Source organism: Rhinolophus sinicus, linkage group LG01, assembly GCF_036562045.2.
Source record: "Rhinolophus sinicus isolate RSC01 linkage group LG01, ASM3656204v1, whole genome shotgun sequence".
NCBI classification, from domain to species: domain Eukaryota; kingdom Metazoa; phylum Chordata; class Mammalia; order Chiroptera; family Rhinolophidae; genus Rhinolophus; species Rhinolophus sinicus.
Genome location: NC_133751.1, coordinates 208397510 through 208423501, shown reverse-complemented (window position 1 = coordinate 208423501; position 25992 = coordinate 208397510). Strand labels below are relative to the sequence as shown.

Below are 25992 nucleotides of genomic sequence, written 5' to 3'. Positions count from 1 at the left end.
GCAGATGACGTGCACATGGCAAGCTGGGCGGTCAGCTTCGTGGGGCAACATGGACCTGCCGGCTCACGGGCCACTGAGGAGGGAGGACACGAAGGGCGGGGGCTGAGAGGGAAGCCTCGTGCCAGCGTGCTCGGGTTGAGACCCCCTGGGATAGCCAATCGCAGGTGTGTGGCGGGCGCTGCATGTCTGAGCCTCGTCCTGAGGGCTGCCTGGGCTGGAGACAGGTGCTGGGGATCCACGCGGACCGTGGACGCGCTCATCCTGGCAGAGCCCACAGGGCGAGGGTGAGGCCTTGGGGCAGGGATTGAAGCTGAACGGTCACAGCTACGCATGGGGCAGAAGGAGGGAGACAGTCGTCAGTGCCACACGGACTATAGGATCTTATGTGACAAGAACTGAGCGATGACCTTGAGGGGGCTGGTGACTTGCTCAAGACTCATTGCTTGCTGGGGTGGGGGAAGTTTCCCTAAGGGTAGGTGCGAGCACTGAGGTGAGGCATTGCCTGAGAAACGGACCGCAACGGGAGTGCCGCGGAAATTGAGTGCACGCAGGAGGAGGCAGGCCAAGGAGCTTTTCCCTGATGGTGTACGGACGGGCCTGGTTCTGGGCTGGGACGCAAGCAGATAGGACATAAGTGTGAGGCCGAGTGTACCCTGCTTGGACAAATGTCACATTGTCGTGGTCTGGTGAAGAGGGTCCCCAGGGAAGCCCTCGTCCCTTACTTTGGTGACACCTCCTTAGCAGTCTTGCGTATTCCACCAGCTCAGACCCTTGCTGACCTTGGATTTGGATCAAAGACCTGTCTGAATTGCCCCTAAAGCAGGAGTTACCAGGAGTGGTCACCTGAACTTTTTCTTTAGAGCAAAATAGTTGTCTTTCTGTGCATCTTAGTGTGACTACCCAAGTTTGTTGCTTCTGGAAGTTTCCACCACGTGACAGCCTGCAGACCGTGGTTTGTTGACAGTGCTCCTGTGGTGGGCGAGGGAGGTGGTGGCTTCATTCCACGACCTGAGCCTGTGACAGCGTCGGTCATGCTCCGGGACGTGAGTGCAGCGTCCCTCAGAACAGCAGGCGTCCCATGCTATTGCTGTCTCTGGTCCATTCCTACAGTGATAACTGGAGAGGATTCCCTCAGCCTTAACCACTTTCGCTTTGTGTTTCATCACTGAATCTGCTTCAGCAGTGAGTCTCGTAGATGATTCAGTTTGCTGAAATGCAGTGAACCTGGAGAAATGTGCCTGGACGGTACTTCAGTTGAACATTAAAGTATATAAAAATGTCTTTTACTTCTTAGAGAAGATCAGACTCTCTTATTGATTATTGCGATGAAAAAACACACATGCAAGGGGTGTGTATGATGCATTTCAGCTCTGAGGACACTTGTGCCCTCCCCCTTCCTGGAGCCCCGGTCCTCTTTCGGTATGAGGGGCCGGACCATAGGGTCTGTGGCCAGGGACACGCAGCGCAGTCCTGTGAGGTTGCTGTGAGGCCCCCGACACTGCCCCTGCCCGCAGGTGGTGTGTGCAGCCAGTGCTGACAGCGCCGAGGGTGCCAGGGCTTGCAGGCCGCTCACGGCTCTGAGAACCGCATGCACATTTGCCCGTTCACTTAGAGGGAGCGTCGTTCAGAAACCTGTGTCATTAGCTGACAGCTGGCGCCTGTCTCGCGTGTACCAGGTGTGAACCACTACAACGAGGTGAAGAAGGTCACCGTCCGCGAGTACCTGCCTCCCCACGTGGTCATCTACATCGACGTGCCCGTGCCCGAGCTGCAGCGGCGGATCCAGCAGAAAGGAAACGTGAGTCGGCGTCACGGCGCAGGCCAGCCTCTTGTCATGTGTCCTCATTGTGTGTAACCTGGACCAGCTCTGAGCAGTGACGCTGGCGGAGGCTGCTGTCAGTGACTGACTGTTGTCACGGTGGGTGGCACACAGTGGGGCCCCCTGAGCGAGCAGAAGGGGGCCCCGGGTCGGTCACTGCTTTCCACAGAGCTCTGCAGTCCCAGTGCCATCGCACTCCTGGCCCCTGTGCCTGTGTCGCCTGCACCTCTGAGGACAGAGGTCTCCTGACAGGACAGCCCTCTGCCGTGTTCCCTGTCCTCCAGTGGGGATCTCAGGCTGTGATTCTCCTGCAGACTGAAACGGCCTCATTCCCTTTCAGTCCGCACTCTCTGTGCCTCTGCGCCTGCCTCCTGCCTCTGGAACAGCAGAGGAGTGGTCCCCACTCACGTCCACTGACTCGTGTGGCCTTGGTTGAGACGACCAGGTGCCTGTCCTGTGCGTTTGGTTTCCCACCGGCTCTGCAGGCAGGATGGAGGACACGGGGTTAACCAGACCACTTGGCCCTGTGACGAGTTCTCGCTTAGCAGTGTCTCTCCCACGGAGCATGTTTCTTGGGGGGAAGAAGGATCTTCCTTCTGACGTTGGGATGACGACGCAGAGTTGCCTGTGTAGCTGTCCCAGTGCCTGTCCCCGGGGTTGGCATTCCCACAGGTGCTCAGGAAACACCTGTCTGAGCGGTGGGTTCTTGTACCAGCAGCAGAAAAGCTCCGGGAGCCTCTGCTGCTACTAACGGGCCTCCCCCTTTCAGCATAAACACACCTGACGTCTGTCCATCGTGTTTATTGCCTGAAAGTTTAATTTAGTCTTAAGGCTGATGTGTAATTCAGAATTGCAAGTTCAGCATTCCATCAAGTGGCTGAAGGAGGAACTGCAAGTGAAAACTAACGGAGTCGTTTGCAATACCTTTGCCGTTACAGTGACGTTTGTTCAAAAAAAACAAAGACATGTATTCAGAATTCTCTAGATAACTCTTGTTGTCTGGGATAATACTGCAAAAGCAATTTGGAGGTCTAAGTTAGAACTGTCTACTTGTTAATTTTTCAAAGTAAAGTCTTAAATACTGTCACCTGCTAAAATTACCACTGTGTATAAGAAAAGGGGACGTTTTACCAAAGGGACATTATATCATTAATAAGTGTGCATTCTTATATTCTAGTGAGACCGTTAGCAAACAAGGAAATAAATAAGGAATATATCAAATTATATCAAATAGACGTAAATGCTACCGTGTTTCCCCAAAAATAAGACCTAGCCGGACAATCAGCTCTAATGCGTCTTTGGAGCAAAAATTAATATAAGACCCCGTATTATATTTATTATTTTATACCAGGTCTTATATTAATTTTTGCTCCACAAGACGCATTAGAGCTGATTGTCCGGCTAGGTCTTACTGTCGGGGAAACACGGTATGAAGAAAACCCAAGAGGGTGAATGATAATATAACAGCCTTTAGCATTGCTAAACTAAGGTTTTAAACATTGTAACTTGCCACTCATAATTGGAGTTTTAAATTTCTGAGATTGGAGGGTGGGGGATGGGTGAGTGGTAGAGAACGGGGCGGGTGGAGAGGGGCGCCGGTTGTCCCTCATGTTGTCTGTCGTCTTCCATTGCCCCACTCCCGCACGCGGAGGAGCGCGAAAGCGGCCGTTGTGACTGTGGAAGGGGTTCTCTCTGTTCTAAGTATGCTTCTGGAGTCTGAGAAGGTCAGGCCATGGCTTCACCTGGGCACACCTGGGGCTCACGTTAGAATGGGAATCATTCGAGCAGTCCCAAGGTGCCTTTCCATCACCGCAGCGTCCTTACAACACCCAGCATAAGCTGTTCTAAGAAGATGTGTTTGTAGATTGTTCTCACGTTTTACGTGTGCTCAGATGACAGGCAGAGGAGTCTGAGCGGTTCACATTGTTCCTCTTCTGCTTTGTTCAGCCGCATGAAATGAAGGTCTCGTCCGCCTACCTGCAGGACATCGAGAATGCCTATAAGAAAACCTTCCTTCCTGAGATGAGGTGAGCCACGGGCAGCATTTATTTATAGGATGAAAACGCTGTAAGTCCCCCTGCGCCACCCCCACCCAGGGCACTGTCTTACTCGTCACAGTGGATGCTGTCTGCGATGTTTGTAGACAGAACGACAGCAGACATTTCAGCTTGATTTGGTGGGTGGGTGGATGAGTGTGTGTGGATGAGTGTGTCTAACACTCCTGTTTGGCTGCTGCTGTCGGGAAGGCCCTGGGCTCCTTGTCCACTGGAGATGGCTTATGTGGCAGCGGAGGGGACCTGTGTGCACTGTAGACACTGCTGGCTCTGGTCTCATGCCCGTGGGGAACCAGGACACAGATCTACTGATGTCACCATGTAGTCACAAGCACACTTCTACTTGGAACTGTCTTCCTTAGCCAGTCAAGCCATGGGAGCCAGTCCACGCCCAGCACGACACCCAGTTCAAGGAATGTGACGTTTTACTATGTGCAGCGGGCAGCTTAATGTTACATAGTCATTTGTATATTAGCGGAAGCTTGGAAAATTTATACTTGGTTTCATCTTGCCTTTTTTTACAGTGAAAAATGTGAGGTTTTACAGTATAGTGCAAGGGAAGCTGAGGATGCAGAAAAGGTAAGCAAATGGCTGGGACGTTTGTGACTGTTCTTTAAATTGAGGCATGTATAAGGGTCTCACGAATCAGGTGATCAGGTGAGTTCTCCGAGTCTTAGAAATGTCTGTATTTTACAACGTGAGCGAAGTTCCATGCCCACCTAGCATGCTCCCCTGGTCTTGAGGTTGTGAGTTTCTTTTAAATAATTCAGTTTCTATGGTCTTAAAATTATAAAATGGTAAAGATATAAAGACCCCCGAGTCATCTGTACCAACATTTTTATTATGCAGATGGTAAAATTGAAAGTTGGCCTAGTTAACAGGAAAGAGTTAGTAACAACATACAGCTAGATAACAGCTCTCCCCATATTAGGAGGTGCATTTTGTAAAAATTCAAGTCAGTCTCGGTGCAGTTAATGAGTAATGGCCAAAAAAACAAAAAAAATGAAAAAGTAATATAGGAACATTTGCCCTCCCAAGTACAAAAGCATAGCCCAAAATTATGGTAATGAAAGCACTGTGGTATTAATAGAATCATTAATAAATAGATTAATGGAACAGAACAGAGTCCAATGTGTGCTCACGTGTGTGTGCATGCACACGCGTGAGCTCGTGTGTGTGTGTGACTCTTAGTTTGGTAAAGTTAGTACTTTAAAGGATAATAAAAATGTAGAAGAAAAGGGACTATTTCTTAAATGGTCTTGAGGTAGTTGACCATTCATTTGGTACAAAAGAAAGTTCTGTTTCATTTCTTACATACTAAGCATAGATTACTAAAAACAAAACAAAAGCTATAAAAATTCTAGAAGAAAATACAGCTTTGATGATCTGGGGTTGAGGTGTAGGTGGTGAGACACCCGTGAGCCCCAGGAGGAGAACTGTTTACACAGAACTGGCTTCTCCTGTTGGGGGGGGAGACCAGCAGGCGGGCTGGCTCTGGGGCCGGCGGTCAGTGGCGCTGAGATGGGGTGTGTCCTGCTGCGGCTCGTTAAATCACATTTCATTTCCTTCCCAAGCTTCTGCTTTTGTGACTTTGATTTGCTTTAGATTATGTTTAAACCTTTGACAATAGTTAGATGGCATCTATTTGAAAAGAAGAAGAATACGTTTTATTTCTAAGACTGAGTTCGTAATTAAATACATGCGCTGAAATTCTTGAAAGTTAAAGAGAGTTCTCAGAGTTTGGTGTATTTCGGGGAAGGAATGCGTCTGAAAAGGCTGCCCCTCTGGAGGTCAGACGCTGGGCTTTGGGGCTGAGAGACGTAGACCCGGAAGCTCTCGGAAACATACTCACTTTCTGGTCCTCTTATTGCTTCGAATGGGTCTTGCTTCCGGAATGAAGTTACCTGGGAGGAGATGAGTAGACTGTCACGAGTGCTGATTTTCCTCCCTCATCTTGATTCTTTTTCTCACCTGCCCCTTTTCTTCCAGCTGCCGGGTAATTTCCACAGCTCCCCAAGTGACAGCGGGGTTAGGCGCCCGCGTCGGGGGTTGTCACTCAGTCCCCCCCCTCACTGAAGTCGGCGTCTGTCCGACTTCCATTGTGACTTGCACGGTGTGGTTTTCCCCGCCAGACGCTCGTAGTTTATAGTGTAGTTAGATGTGCCGTTTAAATGTCTAAAATGGGGCTCTGCTCTAACACGGGGCTCTTTCTGTCCAGGTGGTTGAGGACATTGAGTACCTCAGGTATGACAAGGGGCCGTGGCTGGACCAGGACGACCGGACCTTCCACCATCTGCGGATGCTGTGAGTTTGGGGCGTGGTTGGGTTTTGAGCTGGTGAGTTTGCAGTAGAATCGTGAAGTAATTACGTTGTAAGGGAGGTGCCGGCGGCAGCGCGTCCTGAGGCGGACAGGCCGTGCACTCTCTGCGCTCAGTGATTTGATGATGGCGGTTTTCGCCAGCCAGCACTAACCCTCCTCCACCAGCCAGGCACTGCTCCGATTTCGGGAGCTTGGTGTCAAACAACTACACTTTAGGAAGAGAGGGAGTGCCCGCGTCAGCCGATCTGTGTCGGGCTAAGGCTGTGACGACAGGTAGCCCTGAGCAAGGGCAGCGAGTGGCGGGGAGTGAGTGCCACGGGCACTGCTGGGGAGGGCCGGCTGCCGGGAGGGGCTCTGAGCTGGAGCACGAGGGGGTGGCGCCCCCACCCACCAGTGTGTGGAAGCGAGCAGTGTAACCTGGGGAGGAGGGGTGAGGGACCCCGAAACCGTGGCAGGACCCAGTGCATTAGTGGTCAGTCATGCCCACGTGTAATAGGACGTGGAAACAAGCCCAAATGGAATCACCTGTGATTTTGCTGCCACAGTGGCCAATACAAGTCTAATGCAGGCTCTTCCAGTCTTTTCTTCAGTGTGTGCTCATGTGTTTTTAAATAAAAATCATCCTGCATGTTTTTCTATTCTGTTTTCAATATCATGAGCATGTCCCTATTTTATTAATTAAAAATCTGATTTTTTAATGGCTCCTCTGTCTGCTGTTTGAACCTGTTGACTGAGATGCAAATCGGGGATTGGCAATCCATGGCCTATGGGCCAGACCCTGCCTTTGGCTACAAAGAATGTTCTTGCCTTTTTACAGGATCGTAAGGAAAACAAGGTACATGCAACAGGCACCATATGCCGCCCTCAAAGCCTAAAATACTCACTACCTGGCCCTTCACTGAGAAAGTTTGTCCACCCCTGAGATAAATTCATTTACTGTTTCTTTAATATCGCTCTTCTGGGTTCTTTCAATTTCTTCACAGCCATAATACAGTGATGAGTGTATCGTACACATTTTTGTTCCAGTTCAGGTCACTCTCTTAAGGTGTAAAAGTAGAACTACTGGGTCAGATTGTATGGCTGCGTTTTACAACTACAGAGGGAGGGAGCCAAAAACGTGTACACATTGTAAGAAAGGAAAAAGCTATTAAAATTGTAATAATATATACTGATAACAAAAGATGAATACAAGTCACGTTTGACTTCTGCCGTTACAAGAGGCGCTCAGAGTGGTTCCCATCAGCGTCCAGACACTCTGATGACAGTGAACTACTGCTTGAGCAACGCTGACTGAAGTGTCCACTTGCATACTTTTTTTTTTTTTTGGCATCCTGGGTATTGCTGTATTTGCAAAACTGTTCTCAGAAAATGTGTACCAGTTTGCAGGCTCATGCCTGTCATCTGAAAGCCCCTGTTAGGACAGTGTAGTTAAAAAGCAAACAAAAACTTGTGATTTTGACCCAAAGAAAAGTATTTGCTTTATTTCGTATTTTATAAACACTGACCTTCGATTTATATTTTTATTGGCTATTTGTCCTTTGTAAATGTTCTCTTCATGTTTATTGATCTTTTTAAAGACTCAGCTTCATGTTTTGTAGATTTTTCTCTATTGTTTTTCTGTTTTCAATGTCAAGTAGAGATATCTACTCAAGTTTTTCTTTTTTTTAATCTGCTTCCTTTAGGTTTGATTGCTCTTCTCTAGTTTCCTAAGGTAGAATCTTAAGTGATTGACTCTAGGTCTTTCTTCTTTTCTAATATGTGCATTCAGTGCTATAAATTTCTCTCTTATTTAATTCCGTTGTGATCTGAGAACATGTTTTGTGAGATTTCTACTCTTGTACTTGTGAAGATGTCTTCCGTGGTCAGGAGTGTTTTTTTGTCGCCGTCAGTGTTCCAGTGAGCGTGATAAGAAGACAGCTTCTGGTGGTTGAATGGCGTGTGCGGGTCGCGGACCCTCACTGCTCGTCTGCTGGGTCTGGCAGGCACTGCAGGAGGGGCCTGGAGGGCTTCAGTAGCGGACTTGTCTGCTTCTCCTTTGAGTTTGTTCGTTTTGCCTCATGCATTTGATGATCTGGTCTTAGGTGCATACACGTTTCGGGGTGTTAGGTTCGAGCCCCTCAGCATCAGGCAGTGCCCCTCTTTACCCCTGACAGTTTTGCTAGTTCTGAAGTCTGCTTTGTGTGACATGGATGTGTCTGTGTAGGTGTGGGCTACCTGCCGCCACGTCTTCACTTCCAGCCCAAGTGGTTGTATTGCATGTGAGCTCCTTGTAGACAACATGTATCTACTCTACCGCTCTGTCTTTTGATGGGCGTGTTTGGATAGTCCACGTTTAAGTAAATGTTGCTGAATTTGGATTGACTTTTTCTGTCTGTAACTGTTTTCCATTTGTTGCATCTGTTCTTCATTTTCCTCCCGGCCCCTCTGTTGCCTCCTGGTTTAATGGAGCGTTGTGTGCGCTTCCATTTTCCCTTCTCTCTTAGCATGTCACCTGCACCTGGGAAGTGTCATTGTTCTGTCACGTGCCCAGGATCTGCTTGCAGCTGACTAAGTCCCGTGCAGGTGGCGCTGCCACAGCTTGGGGTGCACAGGCGCTCGCTCTGTAGCAGGGAGTTTGTTCCCAGCTCCCTTCTGCCCCCCTTCTGTCCTGTGTGGCGTTCACTCCACATTTCTGTGCTCTCCCACCCCCCAGGCTGTTCTTAAGGTTATTCCAGGTCAGGTCATTGATTTTCACTGTTTTCTTCCTGTTGTTGCTGTAAGGACAAGAGGGATGGCTTCAAACTCTTTACTTGTTGGAGCTGAAACTGGAAGTCTCCTGGGTTTTTAAAACTCGGGTTAATTTTTGTGTCTTGATGCTAATATATGCACAATTGACCCTTGAACAACACGGGATTAGGGGTGCTGAGCCCCCTGCAGTTGGACGTCTGCATATAACTCCCCGAATTTCATTTGTCCCTTGGTATCCGTGAGGGGTTGGTGCCAGGTTGCCTGCAGATACCAGATCCATGGACACTCAAGTCCCGTATATGAAATGGCACAAGACACCGCATATAGCCAGCCCCCTGCGTCCGTAGTTGGTTGACTCCACAGACGGGAAACCTAGGCACACGGTGGGTCGACTTTATATTTATTGAAAAAATCCACATATAAGTGGACCACACAGTTCAGACCTGTGTTGTCTGAGCGTCAGTTGTGTATGTTTTGGTAAATACACCTAAATGACAGTATGTACCGTGTCGTTCTGAAGCTTGCTTTAAAAACCCACATCCTTATGGTGCTCTCCCTCCAGGTCTGAAATCTCGTTCGCTGTACTCACTGTGAATAGTACGTGTCCGCACGCTGTCTGGAAGGGGTTTCAGAAACTTCTTGATTCCACAGCACGCCCCTCATGTCACAGGTGGGACCAAGGCTCAGAGAGCTCTGACATGCCACCATCACGGGCAGTAGTCTGGAGGGGACACTTTCTGACTCCGGGAGGTCTGGCCTGCTGGCTCTTGGCACCTCCCTGGGCGCGTGCAGACGACCATCTTCCCTCCCCTCTCGTTGGTTCAGGCTTGAGTCCAGGTGGGATCGTCACCTCCTCACTCAGCTGTCACCGCCCTGAACCCTCCTTTTCCCTGCTGACCTCTTGCCTCCCCTGAAGTCCCACCTAAGGTCGGTGTGTTCGTCTCCCGTGATTTCTCCCGTTATCTTTCTCTTAGGACTTTGCTGCCATTGGGGTTTGAGCCTCTCGTCTCGACCTCCATTCCCCCGGTTGGTTTCCTCATCCCCCCCATCCCTCGTGCACACTCCTACCAGGTGAATCCTCATAAAAGTGTCACAGCGACTGTTCTCCTGACTTGGGATCCTTTGGTGGCATATCTTTATTTAGTCATGAATCCAAATTTTGTTTCCCAGAATTAGTTCCGAGCCCAGCAGGAAGCCGGCCAGTCTCCTGACCCGTCCCATCCCCACCTGCCCATAATCGTCAGATGCAGGTCCTTCTGAGTCACCTTTTTGTCCCTTGAAACCTCCTCCGACCTTTCAGGCTGCTGTTTCTTATGGATTACGTGGGATTCTTGTTCGTGTCAGCTCCTGCTGGGCAGAACATGTGGGACAGAAGCCGAGGTTCCTGTCCTAACGGCCTGCGCGGCGGCCGAGCAGCACGGCCTGGACGCCTTCCACGGGCCACACAGCGCCGTTTTCCACACAGTCGGGACTGTGCTAACTCAATTCTAGACCACGTCCAGAATCCAAGTCTGAAGTGGTGCCTTTGTCACGTGGTTATGGAGCTCAGAGGAGGCGTCTGCTGCGAAGTTCAGTCACAGCATTCACTCAGCTGTTCCAGTTCGCTTCCTATAAATGCTCTCGGCCTTTCCATCTCCCAGCTTTTTGCTCCTCTGCCCCTCAAGGATATTTCATAACAGTTTACAATGGCGATTGTGTTTATTTTCATCTCGGTACCATTTCTTAATTTGGGGGACTCAGTGAAAATTATGACTAACTTTCTAAGATAATGATTGTAAACATGCCATTCACTAATTACACAAATTCTGTCTAGAACCTGAGCAGATTAGTGGTTTAGAGCGTTTTTGTATCATCTCTGTTACGTGTGTTGGTATGTAATTATGTGTGGGTGTGTGCTTTTGTTACGAGACGGTAACCTTTTCAACCTTGATAGCATTTTGTGTCTCTACCCGTGATCCATAGCTTGTTGGCGCCTGCGCTGTTGGTTTCATCCCTGTGTTGGTGACTGGTTACAGGTCAGGCCTCCATTGTGCAGGGCCCTGAGCCCCCCTGCCTCCTCCTTCCTTGCAGCCCCCCCCCACACACGCACGCACGCACACACACACACACACACACATACACCCTCTGGGACTTCTGTTTCCTGGGACTCCTGGGCAGTGTTTCCAATCAGACATTCCAGTGCTGCAAAGCCAGTGGGCTGTGAGTCTGGTATCAGAAGGAGGGCATTTCACACAGAACTTTGCAGTTCAGGAGAAACTAAAAAATATGCTTTGGACATGTTTTAGGAGAAAGCATAGACATTCTGTTAATTGGGGAATAGTTTGAGTCAGGAGACATCAGTTATTATTTGATTGTTTCTGGTTTTTCCTGCCTCGCTCTTTTGTTTCAAAGTATGTGGCCAGCACCTCACGTTGAAAACCAGCCTGGTGCGTTTATCTCCTGTGAGTGCTTGGGCTGGCGCTGAGAGACTGGCTGTGCTGCCAGTGGGACTGCTCCTTAGTGAAACTAAGTGTTCTGCGAACAGAATGTTTTCTTTCCCTGCTCTGTGCTTGCCTGTCATACAAGGCTTCCTGTTGTCTTCATTCCTTCCTTATCTCCCATCTAGAATACATCTAGTTTGTTCACTGGAGATGGGATTCCACAGGCGCGTAACAGTCATCATTTCAGCTCAGTGAGACACGGGGAGAGCACTTTGTCAATTGAAATCAGTCGTGGGACAGTGGCAGCAGGTTTTCTTATCTTCAAAAGCAGCTTGAAGTGTATTTGTTCAAAGATCCGTCCTTGGGGGTGGATGGTGAACTGTCGTACTGCCACATTAAACCCAGACGGCACTGTTGCGCTGGCTGTTGTCCACACAAGTGCCTAAGCCCATAGGTTCTTCCACATTTTCCAGGAAGTTTTTAGGGTTTTCAAACCCTAGAGAAAACTGTAGCATACCCCATATTGTTGGATATTTGTTAACATTTAAAAATATGAACTTTGTTTTTAGTTGGAATTGTTTATTATGAGATTTAAAAGATATTGTCCTTGTATCATAATAAGAGAATAATTCTATTTGTGTTAAAAATGAAAAGATGTGTATTTATACCTTATTGATACACGCATACAAAAGATATTCCATAACCACCTTACTATTAAAACCGAAAGAACTCGTCCTGGAGTGTGTACGTCCCAGCCATGCGCACTGTCCGTGGAAGTCCGCGTCGGGACACGGAGGAGAACACACACAGCTGTCCTGGCAGCCCTTCTGTGGGCGCTCGTTGGATGTTGGATTATCAGTCATTGTACGAGTGGCGTGGCCTGGCGTGCACTGGTGCCACTTGGGAGTGACTGCCCACTGTGCACTCATGTGCCACCTGCCGCGGGCTCAGGGGTGCTGCGTGGGCCTCTGTGGGAGGGACCCCAAGGACTGCGTGCCCTGCGTTCGGATGGGGTTGTCCTGACCGTGGCAGAGTCTGCCCAGGGTACCGGGGACAAGCCTTGCGTTTGCATGGTGGGTCAGGGCTTGTTCTCACAAGCAGCTGAGAGCCAGAGACATGGAAAGAACTTCCATGTGGGCCATTAGGAGCAGAAGCATCTGCCATTATAACTCCTTCATGGGATAGGAAAGGGGACATTTAAAATCGTTACTCTCTTTGTTCTGAGCCCTTAAGGAAAGAGACTTTATTTTAGTGTTTTCTTCTAGAAGCCCCCTAAATGCTTTTCATCTTCAAATATAGTGGTTGGTTATGTTCAGACTAAGTTTAATTTAAGCAAATTATAACAAAGTATAAATATTTTAGCATTCAGCAAAACAAAACGGTGAGACAAGGAGAGTATCCTATGATTTGTGTTTATCGGTGCCAGGAAAAGCAGAGAATAGACCTTTTATTGGCGATGGTACCACAGAGCGCCCTGTGTGGGAGTTCAGCCTCCCCCCAACTGCCTGCCTGGGCAGTGCCCGCTCCTGGAGCCCTGTGGGCAGCTGCTGCGGTCGGGAGAGGCAAGATGCCGCTGGGCTGTGAGCCTGGAGGGCCTGGCTTGCTCTGTCTCCCTCAAGACGCATTCATTTTGCAGCTTTTTAGGGAGGGCATCCTGTGTCATGGCGCTGTAGCACATGTGTGGCGTGCTTGGAGCTTTTTGTTCCTGCCCTGCGCTGTTCAAAGCACACTGTGGCTCCGTGGTCGTGTTTCCAAACTGCGTCCATTCCCTGAGGGTACCGACTCCACGCACACACCTCAGGCTGTGAAAGTCATTTCAAAAGAGCAGCTCCGTGCAGACCAGGCGGCCTTTGGGATGACAGTCGGGCTTTGAGATCACTGCTTGGGAAGAAATGGCATTTATTTGAATGTACAAATTTTCTAATATGGATGTTTATTAAAAAAATCAGCCTTATTGCTTCCTTCCGATGGCTTAGTGTGACCGATATTTGTCTTATTTTCTAGGGTTCAGAATAAGTTGGAGGTGCTGAATTACACAACCATTCCCATCTATCTCCCAGAAATCACGATTGGAGCTCACCAGAGTAATCGAGTCTTCCGGAAATTCTTAGAGGTAAGGAAGGTCTTCAGAGGTGCCGCGCTGAGCGGCTGTGAGCTCAGCAACTGCTCTGACAAACGGTTCTGTCCTTGTTTGCTTGTTTGCTTGGATGAAAGCTTTCTTTTCACTGAGATGGTTCTCTTTTCCTTCATCCCAGTTTATGAGCTGGTGCAGTTCCTGGGGGGCCCAGCCACGTGCCCTGAGGTGTCCTGGGGAGTGGTAGCCGGCGACATGCTTCGTCAGCACATTTTCTTGGTATAAAAACATCTCTGTTCTTTAGCTTTTATGTGCGTTTCTTTAAGGACAGGTTTGATGTCTGGTGTCGCCTTCCTCTTCGGGGTGCAGCCATCCATAAGTCATGAGAGTGTATGTTTCTGCAGGAGGGCCCGGTAGCGGGTGGGGCAGAGGGTGAGGGGTGTTGGGCCGTTTTAGGATCGTCCCATCTGATTTCTGTGCCTTTTTAGTGAGTGATTCGTTTTCAGAATGGTTTGGAGAGTCATTTTAGGCAAGATTCCATGCACTTAGGGAACATGTCACGAGCTCTGTGTTGGAACCGAGCAGGTGAGCGCGAGCCTTCTCGGGGATCCTGATGTCTGGGGGGTACAGACTTGACCATTTCCACAGCAGCTGTGGCTGGGCTTTGTTACCGGCGGTGTGTGGAATGATTGTATTTGAATTAGAACTCACGATCAGCAGTCCACTGTTAGACGCGCTGAAAGTGCAATTGTTTGCGTTACTGTAGTTCCCAATGGGCTCCCGGTGCCTGAGCCACTGATCGGTGTGGAGTCCGTCCCACGCCTGTCTTTCCTCCTTGAGGTTCTTGGCGTTTTCTTTAAAGTGAGTTCTTTTGGTTGTTTTGAAAATGATTTTATTCAGTGTAGAAATTTTGGAAATACGTGAAACCATAAAGATCTCACTCAGAGTTACGTCCAGTTAATATTTTGTACGTTTCTTTCTTTATGACCTTTGTCGGCGTGTAAGTGCCGCATGGTCACTTCTCCTTTGGAGTGGAGCTGCGGGGGCCTCGGCTTCCTGAGCCGGGGCTGAGCTGGGCCGCCCTGCAGCTGGGGCCTCGTTCGTGCGGAGGCCAGGAAACCGCCCCGGTGACTGTTCTGCGTTTAAGGCCCCACCTGGTCCTATTGAGTCCACCTTCCAGGTGGCTTCCTCTCTTCTGTCGTCAGCGGTGTGGTCTGTTAGTGCCGACCATGGGTGCCTGGCGGCTGTAAGGGGCTGCGTGGACAGAATTTCCAAACAAGTCGATAACTAGATTAGTAGTAAGCAGGTTTTGCCCTTTTAAATTAAAAAAAAATCTTCTGATTACGTCAGAGTATTGATTTACTGATAATATGTTTTTAACATCTGTATCCCTTTTGATGATCTCACTTTTAAACAGGGATACAGCAGGCAGCAAGCTGAGGAATTCTGCAGTCGCTGATGTGTGGCTGGAATTAGTAACAGAGCTTTGTTTCTACAGTTTCTCTCCGACTCTGTTGTTTAGGAATGAACTGCCCTTCAACTTGTACTACTGGTGGACAGTTTTCTTTTAAAATAAACTTACATAAAAACGGCATTCAGATTTTGTGACATAAGCAGTAGTCTGCGGATATGCAGCTGTGACCTGAGTGGGAGGTGACCTCAGGGGACCTGAGTGGCCGCACTCACCAGCAGCCAGGCTCCTTGGTCTTGTTCTTTCATGTATTTGTGCCTTTTGTTCATTAGTTCACTTATTCATCCCACTAAAGATTTGTTGAGTGCGTATGAGGTGCCTGACCTGTCCTAAGCGCTAGGGACAGGGACAGCAGCCCCTAAGACGGCAAGATCCCTGCCCTTGTGGAGCTTATGTCACCGTGGAAGGAACACAGTCAAAACCGAGAATTTGGTAAGTGGTAGTGACAGGTGCTGTGGAGACAGTTAAATCCCCGGAAGGGAGGTTGGAGCTGAATTTAAAATATGTTGGTTGTGGCCCCAGAAGACCTCATGGGAAGTGGGCAGAGCTGCCGGAGGGGTGATGGGGGAGAGGCCTCGATGCAGAGGTGAGGAGAGAACTTGCAGCGCATTCCAGACCCAGGAAGGAGGCCACTGTGGCTGGAGCAGAGGGAGGTAAGGTGAGGGGCCAGTAGTGAGGGAGAGATGGCGGAGGCCTCCTGGCCTGTGCAGAGTGTGGGCAAGAAGAAGGGCTGCGAGCTCGAGAGGGCGGGGGCAGGGCGAGGAGCGGGAGCTCTCAAGGAATGCTCAGTGAGAGGTGATGGTAGAGGCTCAGTGGACGGCAGTCAGCACAGGAGCTCTGAAAAGTGGTCACATTACGGCTAGAAGCACTGAAATCTGCTGCGATGTTGTATTGGAAGAGAAAGAAGCAAGCTGACTTCAAGGTTTGGGCTGAGGAAGCAGCGCTCTGGAGTTGGGATTGGCCCCGAGGGGAAGGCACAGAGATACAGGCCTCAGGGGAAGTCAAGGGCTCACTGCTGGACGCGGTAGGTGTGCAGTGCTTAATACACGGGAGGACGTGGGCGTGTGAGAGCCAGGACGAGACGCCGAGGAGGTGCTTGTGTGCTGAGCTTGGAGTTGGGAAGTGCGTGAGGGTTTAAATATAAATTTAGGAGTCCTCAGCGTGTGATGGACACTGGAGGTCACAGCGCTGGGCAGCTCTCTGGCAGGAGGTACAGCTAGAGAACGGAAGAGGGTTAGGGGCGGGGGCGCAGCAGAAAACCATCAAGGCACCGTCCTCGTGGAGCTTCCATTTGGGTGTATGTTGTTTTCATTCATTCTTTGTAAGAGGGGGACTGTTCGTTCGGTCGGTAGGAATTTCATTTCCTCTTTAATGGATGTGTTTATAAAATACAGGTTGAATAAGCAAGAAAGTGTGAGCCAGATGATCCCCAGAGGAGGAGCCATGCCCAGGGTGGGCGAGACGCCTGGTCTCGCCTGGTAATCGGGTGGGGTCTACTGTCGTGACGTGTGCGTGTGCATGGACAAGGGCACTGGGGGGGCCCAGCAGTGTGCTCCGAGCCACGGGCAGCCAGATGTGCCATAGGACAGCTGATGGCCCGGATGTCAGCCTCCAGGTGCCCCAGCTCACTGCTGTAATGAACTGCCAACAGCCAGGCCACCATAATGACAGTATGGAAACACAGCAAGGAAAAATGGGCATTTAAAAGTCCGTTATGTAAAAAGCTAGGTACGCGCCGGCAGATACTGACAGTTTGACCCTCCTGACTTCCATGCACACCCTGTCACTTCTCCTGCTTTGATACGCTGGGAGCAGTCTGGTCCCTGGTAGTCTAGAACTGGTACCACGGTCGCCCTGTCTTGTGTCCCATCTCCTGGAGATGGTTTTCTGCGGTTCACCATTACGGGTCATGTTTGCTGAGTTAATTGTGGATGCTCTTTCTCAGGTGAAGGAGGTTCCATTTTATTAGAACTTTCCCAAGAATTTCTGCCAGGCGTGGATATTGACTTGTATCGCGTGCTGTCTGCCCTGCTGCTTTTCTCCTTTTCTGTTCACTGTGGTCCGTGAGTGATGGATTTTCTAACGTGAGACCAGAACCTTGATACAACCTTGATTTTCTGGAATGAATCCCACCTGTGTGTGTATTATGCTTTTCTGTAACTGAACCTCATTTACACGCTCACTTCTGGATTTTTGTGTCTACATTCTTGACAGATGGGAGAATTTTCCTTTTTCCATATCGCTGTCTGTTTTTTTGTTTGTTTGTTTTTTTTTCAAAGATTTTATTGGGGAAGGGGCACAGGACTTTATTGGGGAACAGTGTGTACTTCCAGGCCTTTTTTCCAAGTCAAGTTGTTGTCCTTTCAGTCTTAGTTGTGGAGGGCGCAGCTCAGCTCCAGGTCCAGTTGCAGGGGGCACAGCCCACCATCCCTTGCGGGAGTTGAACCGGCAACCTTGTGGTTGAGAGGACGCGCACCAACCAACTGAGCCATCTGGGAGCTCAGCGGCAGCTCAGCTCAAGGTGCCGTGTTCAATCTTAGTTGCAGGGGGCAGAGCCCACCATCCCTTGCAGGACTCGAGGAATTGAACCGGCAACCTTGTGTTGAGAGCCCACTGGCCCATGTGGGAATTGAACCGGCAGCCTTTGGAGTTAGGAGCATGGAGCTCTAACCGCCTGAGCCACCAAGCCGGCCCTCATGTCAGTTTTTATTATCAGGGTTTTGCTGGCACCAACCACTCAGTGGAGGCAGGTCCTCATTTTTATTCTCTGGAAAGTTTGACCACGATGAGCAATGACTGCTTCTTCCTTCAGTGTCAGAAGGAGTGACTGGTGGGCCTGGCACTGGACTTTCGTTATGGATTCAGTCCTTTAATAGCACTTCTAATTCTTGGCAAAAGAAATAGTGTGTTGACCTTTTGTTTTCTAAAATTAACATTGTGGTCTTCCTTTCTCTTTTAGGCCCTTTCTGCTCTGTTTTGGGGTTTTGTAGTTTGCCCAAGACGGGACTGAGTTGAAACTCCCTTACAGTTAAGCCAGCGCTTTCTAAGTCTCGGTGATAGGATCTCATCCCCTGCTTGTACTGCCAGGTGCTTCTCTTTTTTTAAACACCTTACACAGTCACTTTATATCCTGCATCTGGCAGTGTCGGTTTGGGGGCTGCCTGACTTTGTCACTTACTGTTCCCTCTGGTGCGTACGTGGTGGCTGAACTCCTGCATTTTGGAGCCTTTGACACCAGTTCTCGTTCTGTGGCATTTACTGAGTGAGCCCCTCCTACGTACAGGACGCCCAGTTCAGTCTGAATTCAGATAACAGCAAACATTGCTTTAAGGGCGTCCAGATGTGCCATTCACTGGGCGTCTGTGCAGTTAGTCTGCTGACTCCGCAGTTCTACCCCTGAGAGGTCTGCTTGCTGCGCCAGCCCTGACACTGCCGGGCAACCGGGGTTTGGTTCTTCGTTTACCTGTGGGGTTCTGGCCCCGAGGTAGTGAGAACTGGGCCCACACCTGTGAGCTCAGGCTGCAGCGGGAAGCCCTCCGTGCGCAGGTGGCTGAGGGTCTGCCTTCACGAGCCGCACTTCTGTGGAGAAGCCTGTCAGTCCTGCGCCCCGCGTGCACGACGTGGCTGGCCTGCCGCCTCCCAGCTCTGCAGCTGTCCCCAGGGCAGAGGCGTCTGGTCACCACTCTGGTTTCAACGCACAGCTCATTTGTAGCCCGTGATCTGCAGAGCTCAGTGTTGCGTTTAAAAGCATTTCCAGAGGTTTCTCAGGGTCTCGGGGCTGCTGTTGTGCTGAAGGTGGAAGGCTCCTGCTTTCCTTAATGCTCTGAGCAGCTGTTTGGTGCTGGTGTGGCCTGGGTCCATTCTGCGGAGGAGCTGAGGTGGAAGCTGTGTGTGTCTCTTTGCGCAGGGAACCCGTGGGGTGGAGGATTCAACAAATCCCCAACCCTCAAGGCACAGAAGGGAACCCTGGCTGATGACAGAGTTGTCTTCTGTTACAGTCCGAGAATTGTGTCCAGGACGCGTCCTCAGGCGTGTTGGGAGCACTGGCTGTGACGAGGAGTGATGCCTGCTGCTCGCTGCTGAGCTGCCATTGCAGACGCAGCGTCCAGACATGTCACCTCGATATTTGACACGTCGTCACTTTCCACTCAGCAGATAGTTACTGCGCTCAGCATTGTTGTGAGCATTGGGCTACGTGGGAATAAACAGCCAGCTTTCCAGGGGCTGACACCTGGTGGGCGTGGGCTGGGGACAGGTGGCAAACACGTCTACAGCAGGCACCGGAGAGCGGGCAGAGCTACTGCTGGCTCAGGAGGGGCTGCTGTGCCGAGCGACGCCTTGCACGTGTGAGTGGCCCAGCCACACCTCCGAGCGTGCTCGGACGGGGGAGCGGCCTGGCATGTTCTAGGCATAGAAGCGTCCACCGTGGGGAGGCTGGCGGGGGTGGGGGTGGGGTTAGAAGGTACAGGATGAGGGCAGGTAGGGACAGAGGCTGCAGGGTGAAGACTTCGGGTTACAGTTTAGCGAGGCTCTGAGCCGCTGGGTGTTCGGGAGTGAGTCTGAATCACACCTTAGAGGGGTGCTCGCCTCGCCTCGTCAGGTGCTGACTGGGCAGAGAGCAGGGAGTGTTGCCGGAGTCACGTGGTGTCATGAGGCTCGGAAGCCAGGCCGTGCTCACCCCACTTCCCCGAGAGCCCCCATTTATGGGGAGTGGCAGCCTCCCCCGTCCCTTAACAAGCTGGTGGAAGGGTCAGAGGTAAGAGCGTGTCAAGGGGGGGACACGACGGCAGGGGCGGCAGAGCAGGCGCCCAAGTTCCCAGCAGGACATTGCTTTTCTTTTAGGCTTGTGTGTGGGGTGTGTGTGGGGTGTGTGTGGGGTATGGGGTGTGTATGGTGGGGGGCAGCATGTGCAGACAACACGAGGACATTAGGGCAGTTGGGAAGACATTTTTCTGGCTGCTGAGTAGTTTCTGCGGGCAGCCAGGGGTACGCACCACAGGCTGGATTCCTGGAGGGCCTGGCGCCCTCTGGTTGGCGGTAGGAAGGAGGCACTTAGGACTGACTGGTGGTCCTGGCCTGGGAGGGGGAGGGGAGGGAGAGGCTGTGGGCTAGGAGATGGATCTCCGTGGAGGAAGGACTCCAGGGCAGGGCTCGGAGTGTCCCTTGGTGAGCAGTACCCCCCACTCCACTGCCCAGGGAGGGGAGTAGAGGCGGGTGGGACTGAGGAGGCCCCAGGCCTGGGCACAGAGGGCACTGCTGTTCATTCCCCCTTGGGAGGGAGCCGTGGGCACACACGGGGCAGCCCCCTTGCAGTTCTTTGTGCACAAGTCCCCAGGGGGCTGCTGGGTGAGCACCACGCAGACGGGGGCTTGGGGCTCCTCGCAGGAGGGTTTACGTGGAAGGCTTTCCCACTGAGCTGAGCTGGTGACACAGGGCCCTAGACAGAGAGAAAGGACCTAGAGAAGGGTTTTTACTTGTGATTTGGTTTTGTGTTGATTCTGTGACCTTGGTGCTTTGATGAATCCTGTCGCTGGTCTGGAGGAGTGCTGGCGGCTTTCAGGAGTCTCTCAGCAGGCTAGGTGACTGCCTGGGGCCCAAAGGTTTCACCTGCAGTGACGTTTGCAGAGGGACAAGAGTACCTGGACTCGGGAATGTTTATCAGCGTGTTTTATTCACACCCCTCCCCATTTGGTAATTGGAATCGACTCCTTAAACATTTGTGTAAATGCTGACTGCAGGCAGGGCTCCCGCTAACTTTTTACAGTCGTTTCCCAGACAGTTGGCGGTGCACGGTATTCTGCGCAGCCCTCCGTTGGTGCAGACGCACTGAGTTGGTTCCACTTTACCGATCTGCCCCTCCAGCTGAAGGCGCCGGATGCTGTTAGGGTCCCTGTGCCTCGGTGAGTCTGCGTGTGGCCCAGACAGCTGCCACCAACAGGGTCAGCTCTTCTCTCCCCGCTCTGTTACTTCTTTACCAGCACAAGTGGTTTCCATTCCCAGTATCAAGTTCTCCTTTACCATTTTCAAAAATGGGACGTTTCATCGTTTTAACCTGTGAACACTGCGTTCTTTGTTTATGAATTCGCTGTAATAAAGACAAACGTGCAGTAAACAGAAAACATTAAGATCAGCCAGGTGGTTTTAAATTTCCTCTTGACGTTCAAACCTTAGACCTTAAGTTGGTGTCTTTTTTATGTTACGATACAGAGTCTTGGGTTAGAAGTTAATAGGATGTGGAAGTAAATGCACAGTAGTTACCCTTGGTCGTGAGGGCTGAGAGCCGGCAGGTCGGCCCTGCCTCTGCCTGCTCCGAGGGAGGGAGGGACTCGATCGGAAAGGCAGCCCTAGTCTGCTCTCCCGCTGCTTATGTTTACACGTAGAGGAAATGACTAGAGATACCCCTTAGAGAAGAAAATTACCATAAAGGTAGACTCCACAGGTGCATTGGTTTGTGCCTGATTGCAGTGTCCTGAGGTCTCTAGAGGTCAGCTGGTGTGGCGTGACATCACAGCTGATACCAGGCTGACAAACCAGGAGTGCCCGCTTTTGCTCTGTGTTCGGGCATCACTTTAGAATTTTAGAAAGCTTACTGTTTTCGGGTATTGAGCCCAGTGTGTGAGTTAGGAGCTTTCCTGTATGCACAGCTGGTCTGAGCGAAGCAGGGTGGAGACATGTCGGGTGTATGATACTGTGCACTTGTGGCCGGGTCTGCTGTAATAGGCTGTGGGTTTACATGTTAAACAGAGGCACTTATTTTTTTAAAAAAAGATGGTTTTTGACAATTGGCTGGAGAAATAAGGTTTCTTTTGAAAGCTGACTTCAGTTTTGTTACACTTGCTTTATGCTTAACAGTAATGGAAAATTGGGGAAATTTTGTATCAAAAAAGTGACTTTAATAAACAATTTCTGCAATGCTCTTCTTTAAAACTGATGAAAAATTCTTAGCAGCACTCATTAGCACTTATGTATAGTAATGGTCATTGGAAATTGGGATCCCCACGCCCCCCCCCCCCACGCCCCAGGATTATCCGGTAGCTTTAGTCCCCCCAGAGCACCGGGAGCGCAGAGGCCGTGGTGCCTGCTGGGAGCCGCTTGCTCCCCAGTGCAGCGCCGTGGCTCCAGGCGGCAGGCGTTCGTTTCATCCTTCCTTAACTTTCGCCTTTACAGTGACCCAGCGAAGGAGTTCATGCTGCCATTGGCACATGGACTTGAGTCCTCTGGGAGAACGCCACCTAGGAAGTGAGCGTCGGGGACTGTCCCACGGGGACAGTAGGAAGTGTGAGTGCCACACAGTGGGACTCGGGTACCTGTAGGAGGGCGTGGAGAACAGTGCCCCAGCCGTCTGGGCTGGGGGCCTGCACAGGACATGCAGCAGCGGGGCTCATGTATTCTGACTGGCCGACTGACCACGGGCGGACGGGTCCAGTAACCCCTGGTAGCGGCAGCATGTGCTTGGGAGGCACAGCATTACGTTATTCGCAGACGTTGGCAGCCAGCTGAGCTGCCGTTTAATTCAGCTGATATTTGTGCGGGGAAAGGATTTGTGGCTTGGTGATCAGAGCATCTGGGCTGGAGTGTCAGCCTGGCAGCCCGGTGCCCTGGGCAAGTCACTTCTCATGTCCTTTTTACAGTAGAGACGCCCTGCCCCCTGCCCACCTCACGTTGTCAGGATCGCGGCAGATGGTCAGTGCTGGTCGTGGGACCGCCGTCCGCCCGCTGGTGTCAGAAGCTCCTGCGGGAGTGCTGGGCGTCACTTTGGGGTGAGTCCCAAAGGCAGAGCTGACGACCCGGGCGTTCTGAGAAGGGTGTGGCGCAGTGTCAGCACCAGGAGAGGCTCGTGCAGATGGGCACCGTGTAGTGGCAGAGGAATCGGCTCGGGAAGCGTTTCAGGAAGAGCTGGTGTGGCTGTGATGGCCAGCCGGGCCACCAGCGTTAGGTGGCGCCTGGGAACGCCAACCCAGGGTGTCTGTGGAGCTGCAGGCCGCCCCGCGGGACCTGAAAGCTGAGAGGACTTTCACTAGGATGGACCTGCCTGGGCTGTGCCCGGTCCTTCAGATAAAAGGAAATCACTTTCTGGTAGGACCAACTTGCTTGCTACAGCGGTTGCGTTTTAACATTAGTTTGCTGGGTATTTCACGGCTGGGAGAGACCGGGCCAGGCCGAGCCTCGGCCTCCCTTCTTCCCTCCGTCCCTCCCGCCTCGGGATGGCTGCCATCTCTCACTTCCTTCTTCTGCTGGTGCAGACATGCCAGGTGTGTCCCGTCAGGAAAGCAGGACGTGCCTGCCTGAGTTCCTGTAACGAACCACCCTGAGCCACTGCGAGCCCAGTGTTGTGAACCTCACGTGGCCTGGGGGACAAGTACAGAGTCACAATGTCACTGGAGGCACCTTTCCCTTTCCAGCCTCTAGAGGCTGCCTGCGTTCCTGGGCTCGTGTCCCCACCTCTGCTTCGGTGGTCACATCTCTGACCTGACCCTCCCCTGGGCCCCCTGGCTGATCCAGGATGCCCTTCCCGTCTCACGGTCCTCAGCGTAATCCTTGGGAAGTCACGGAGTCACGGTTCTGAGGATGAGGGTGTAGATGTGTTTGGGGCCATCATTCTGCCTGACAGCCCCCCGATAGAGAGACTCTGCCCACCACCCTCCACACACGTGCACAGGCCGCCTTCCTGAGGGCAGCCCAGCCTCCTCGTCCTCTCAGTGACTCTCGGCGTCTCACTCCCTCCGGAGCTAAGGTCTCTTCTCCACCGTCCTCTTGTCCTCGTGCCAGAGCCAATGACCGTTTCTTAGTCCTCACTGGACTTGAAGTCCCATCATGTCATGGCCGCCCACCCCTTCTTCAGCCTCCTCTGGCCTGCTCACCCCTCCTCCAGCCCTCTCGCCTGACCTCCTTTCTCACGGGCCCCCGGGCACCCTCGCCGACTGACGAGGCATCGTCTCCCTCTTGGCTGTGGGGAGGCGCTGAGCCTCTGCTCCCATGCTGTGTCCTTAGCCCGGCTGGACGCTCCCCACCCTGGGGAACCACCTGCCCCTCCCGCTGCTCCTGCTTGTCTGTTCCCAGGACGTCCTGAGCCTTGAGGCCGTGGACGCAGGTGCAGGTGGGAGTCACTACGGCCTCACACACGGGCGAGACCTGCAGCCTGTGGCCCAGCGACCCCCTCATGCCTGTCGGAATCACCAGAGCGCAGAAAGGCCGGCCTCACCCCTTCCTGCCATTTCCGGTCTTCTGTAGCCCCCACAGCTCCGTGGTGAGAGGCTGCCCTTCCTGGGAGCAGCCCTGCCTGTTAGGACCAGCCTTCAAAGCCGCGGTCACTGTGCTCACACAGGTGCCTCTGCCTGTGGGGACACTCGGTGCTGCCAGAAATAGTCTTGCTCGGCTGCTGCAGGTCCACCTGTGAGGCCGAACTGCGCCCTGTGTCACCTGGGCCCCTGCTCCACACCAGTGGGAGGAGCCCGGGGCTGAGACAGCTGGGCTCCCAGGCTCACTGCTGCTGCGCCAGCCCCGTCCTGCCTGGGGCAGGGCTGCTCTGCCCCCTGGTGGGTCCCTGGCTGCCCACACCCACTGGCGCAGCTCTGTGTCACCCTCGGCCGGTGCTCCCACTGTCCCAGCCAGGCCCGGGCTGTCACACGGATCTCAGCTGCCTCATCAGTGGCTTGTCCAGGTTAATGGTTCTGTTGTGATGGTCAGCGCTGCCGTGTTTCCCCAAAAATAAGACCTAGCAAGACCATCAGCTCTAATGCGTCTTTTGGAGCAAAAATTAATATGAGACCCGGTCTTACATTACATTATATTACATTACATTACATTACATTATATGATACCTGCTCTTACATAAGGCCCAGTCTTATATTAATCTTTGCTCCACAAGACGCATTAGAACTGATGGTCTGGCTGGGTCTCATTTTGGGGAAACACAGTAAGAAGGAGCCCCCTGTCTCCAGTGCCCGTGTGGCTGACTCCACCTCCAGTTGTCGAGCACTTGTTACCTGCTGACAAGTGGGAACAGGACTGGTTTATAGCGCTGGCTGTAGGCTGGCTGGCAGCCCCTGCAGGCAGAGTTGTGCTTTCTTTGCAGGGGCCGGTGGAGGAAGGGTGGACGGGGCAGCTGCGGGTGAGCTGGGCTGTAAACTGATGGTGACCATGGCTTGCTTCCCTCCCACAGCTGCCGGGCCGCAGGTACAGCCCTGGGTACAATGCGGACGTGGGTGACAAGTGGATCTGGCTGAAGTGATGGACCGCCCTTCGCCAAAGCTGCTTCACGGTGACGAGGAAGCTGCCAGCCTGCTGATTCCATGTAGCTTTAAAATTGGGGGGTGGGGTGGGTGCGGGATGATCCGACAGTCGCAGTGGAAGAAATGGCGCAAAGCATCTGCCCTGTGGTGTCATCGGGGTGGAAGGAAGCATCTGTCTCTGAAAAGGATGTGGAACTTTCTAGGTTTATTTTGGAATGATCTGTAATGATTCCCGGGGAAAAATGATAGATTCTGCTACAGACCAGGTGTCACTGGAAGTGTTTCATTGCTCGCCGTTGCGCTGTGGTGTGCAGGGCTGTCCATTGCTCTTCAGACGTGGACAGATGCAGCCTCTCTGCAGCCCTGGTCTGCGTTGTCCCTGAGCTTGCGCCGTGCATGGCACACGCGTGTGTGTGTGTGTGTGTGTGTGTGTGTGTGTGTGTGTGCGCGCGCACATGCAAAGTTCACTCACCGTTTGCTGTGACGTGCTCTGGTCTCATTCAGGCACATTATTAGGATTGAAACATTTATTCTGTTTGTTTTAGCGATCTTCTGTATTAGAGAAGATGAGGAAGAGTGAGGAGGAAATACCAAAGATAGGAAGAGAGCACCACAGAGTTAGGGAAGGGCGTATTTGTTTTAAAAGAAAGTTTGGAAGCCTCGTGCGGTGGCCAGCGTCGGCCGGTCTTATAATTCCTTCCTCTGACGGGGGATTGGAGCTTAGACTGTCGGTGGGGTAACATGTAAAATCAAAGTGATATATACATACGGATATATATATATATATATGCTCTTTATTACCTAAAACTCAAGTTGTCAACCAAAAAGACTAGTGAGAGAAAATCACATTTCTTTATTTACTTCTATTGAAAACT

General features: G+C 51.7%; 1 protein-coding gene across 3 annotated transcripts in view; it reads left to right on the top strand.

The window, feature by feature from the left end:
* The window catches only part of NDUFA10 (NADH:ubiquinone oxidoreductase subunit A10), a 32457-nt gene extending 7078 nt beyond the window's left edge, over positions 1-25379 (top strand). Inside the window, exons 5-11 of one of the 3 annotated variants that reach the window (XM_074316049.1) lie at positions 1677-1798; positions 3767-3846; positions 4398-4452; positions 6092-6177; positions 13345-13453; positions 13596-13693; positions 25048-25379. In XM_074316049.1, coding sequence (XP_074172150.1) covers positions 1677-1798; positions 3767-3846; positions 4398-4452; positions 6092-6177; positions 13345-13453; positions 13596-13661 — 518 coding nt within the window. In that variant the 3' untranslated portion in view covers positions 13662-13693; positions 25048-25379. Of the gene's footprint in view, positions 1-1676; positions 1799-3766; positions 3847-4397; positions 4453-6091; positions 6178-13344; positions 13454-13595; positions 13694-18314; positions 18720-25047 lie in introns of those variants that run through there. The other 2 variants (XM_074316045.1, XM_074316039.1) reach the window with 2 other exon arrangements.
* The last annotated feature ends 613 nt before the right edge of the window (positions 25380-25992 follow it).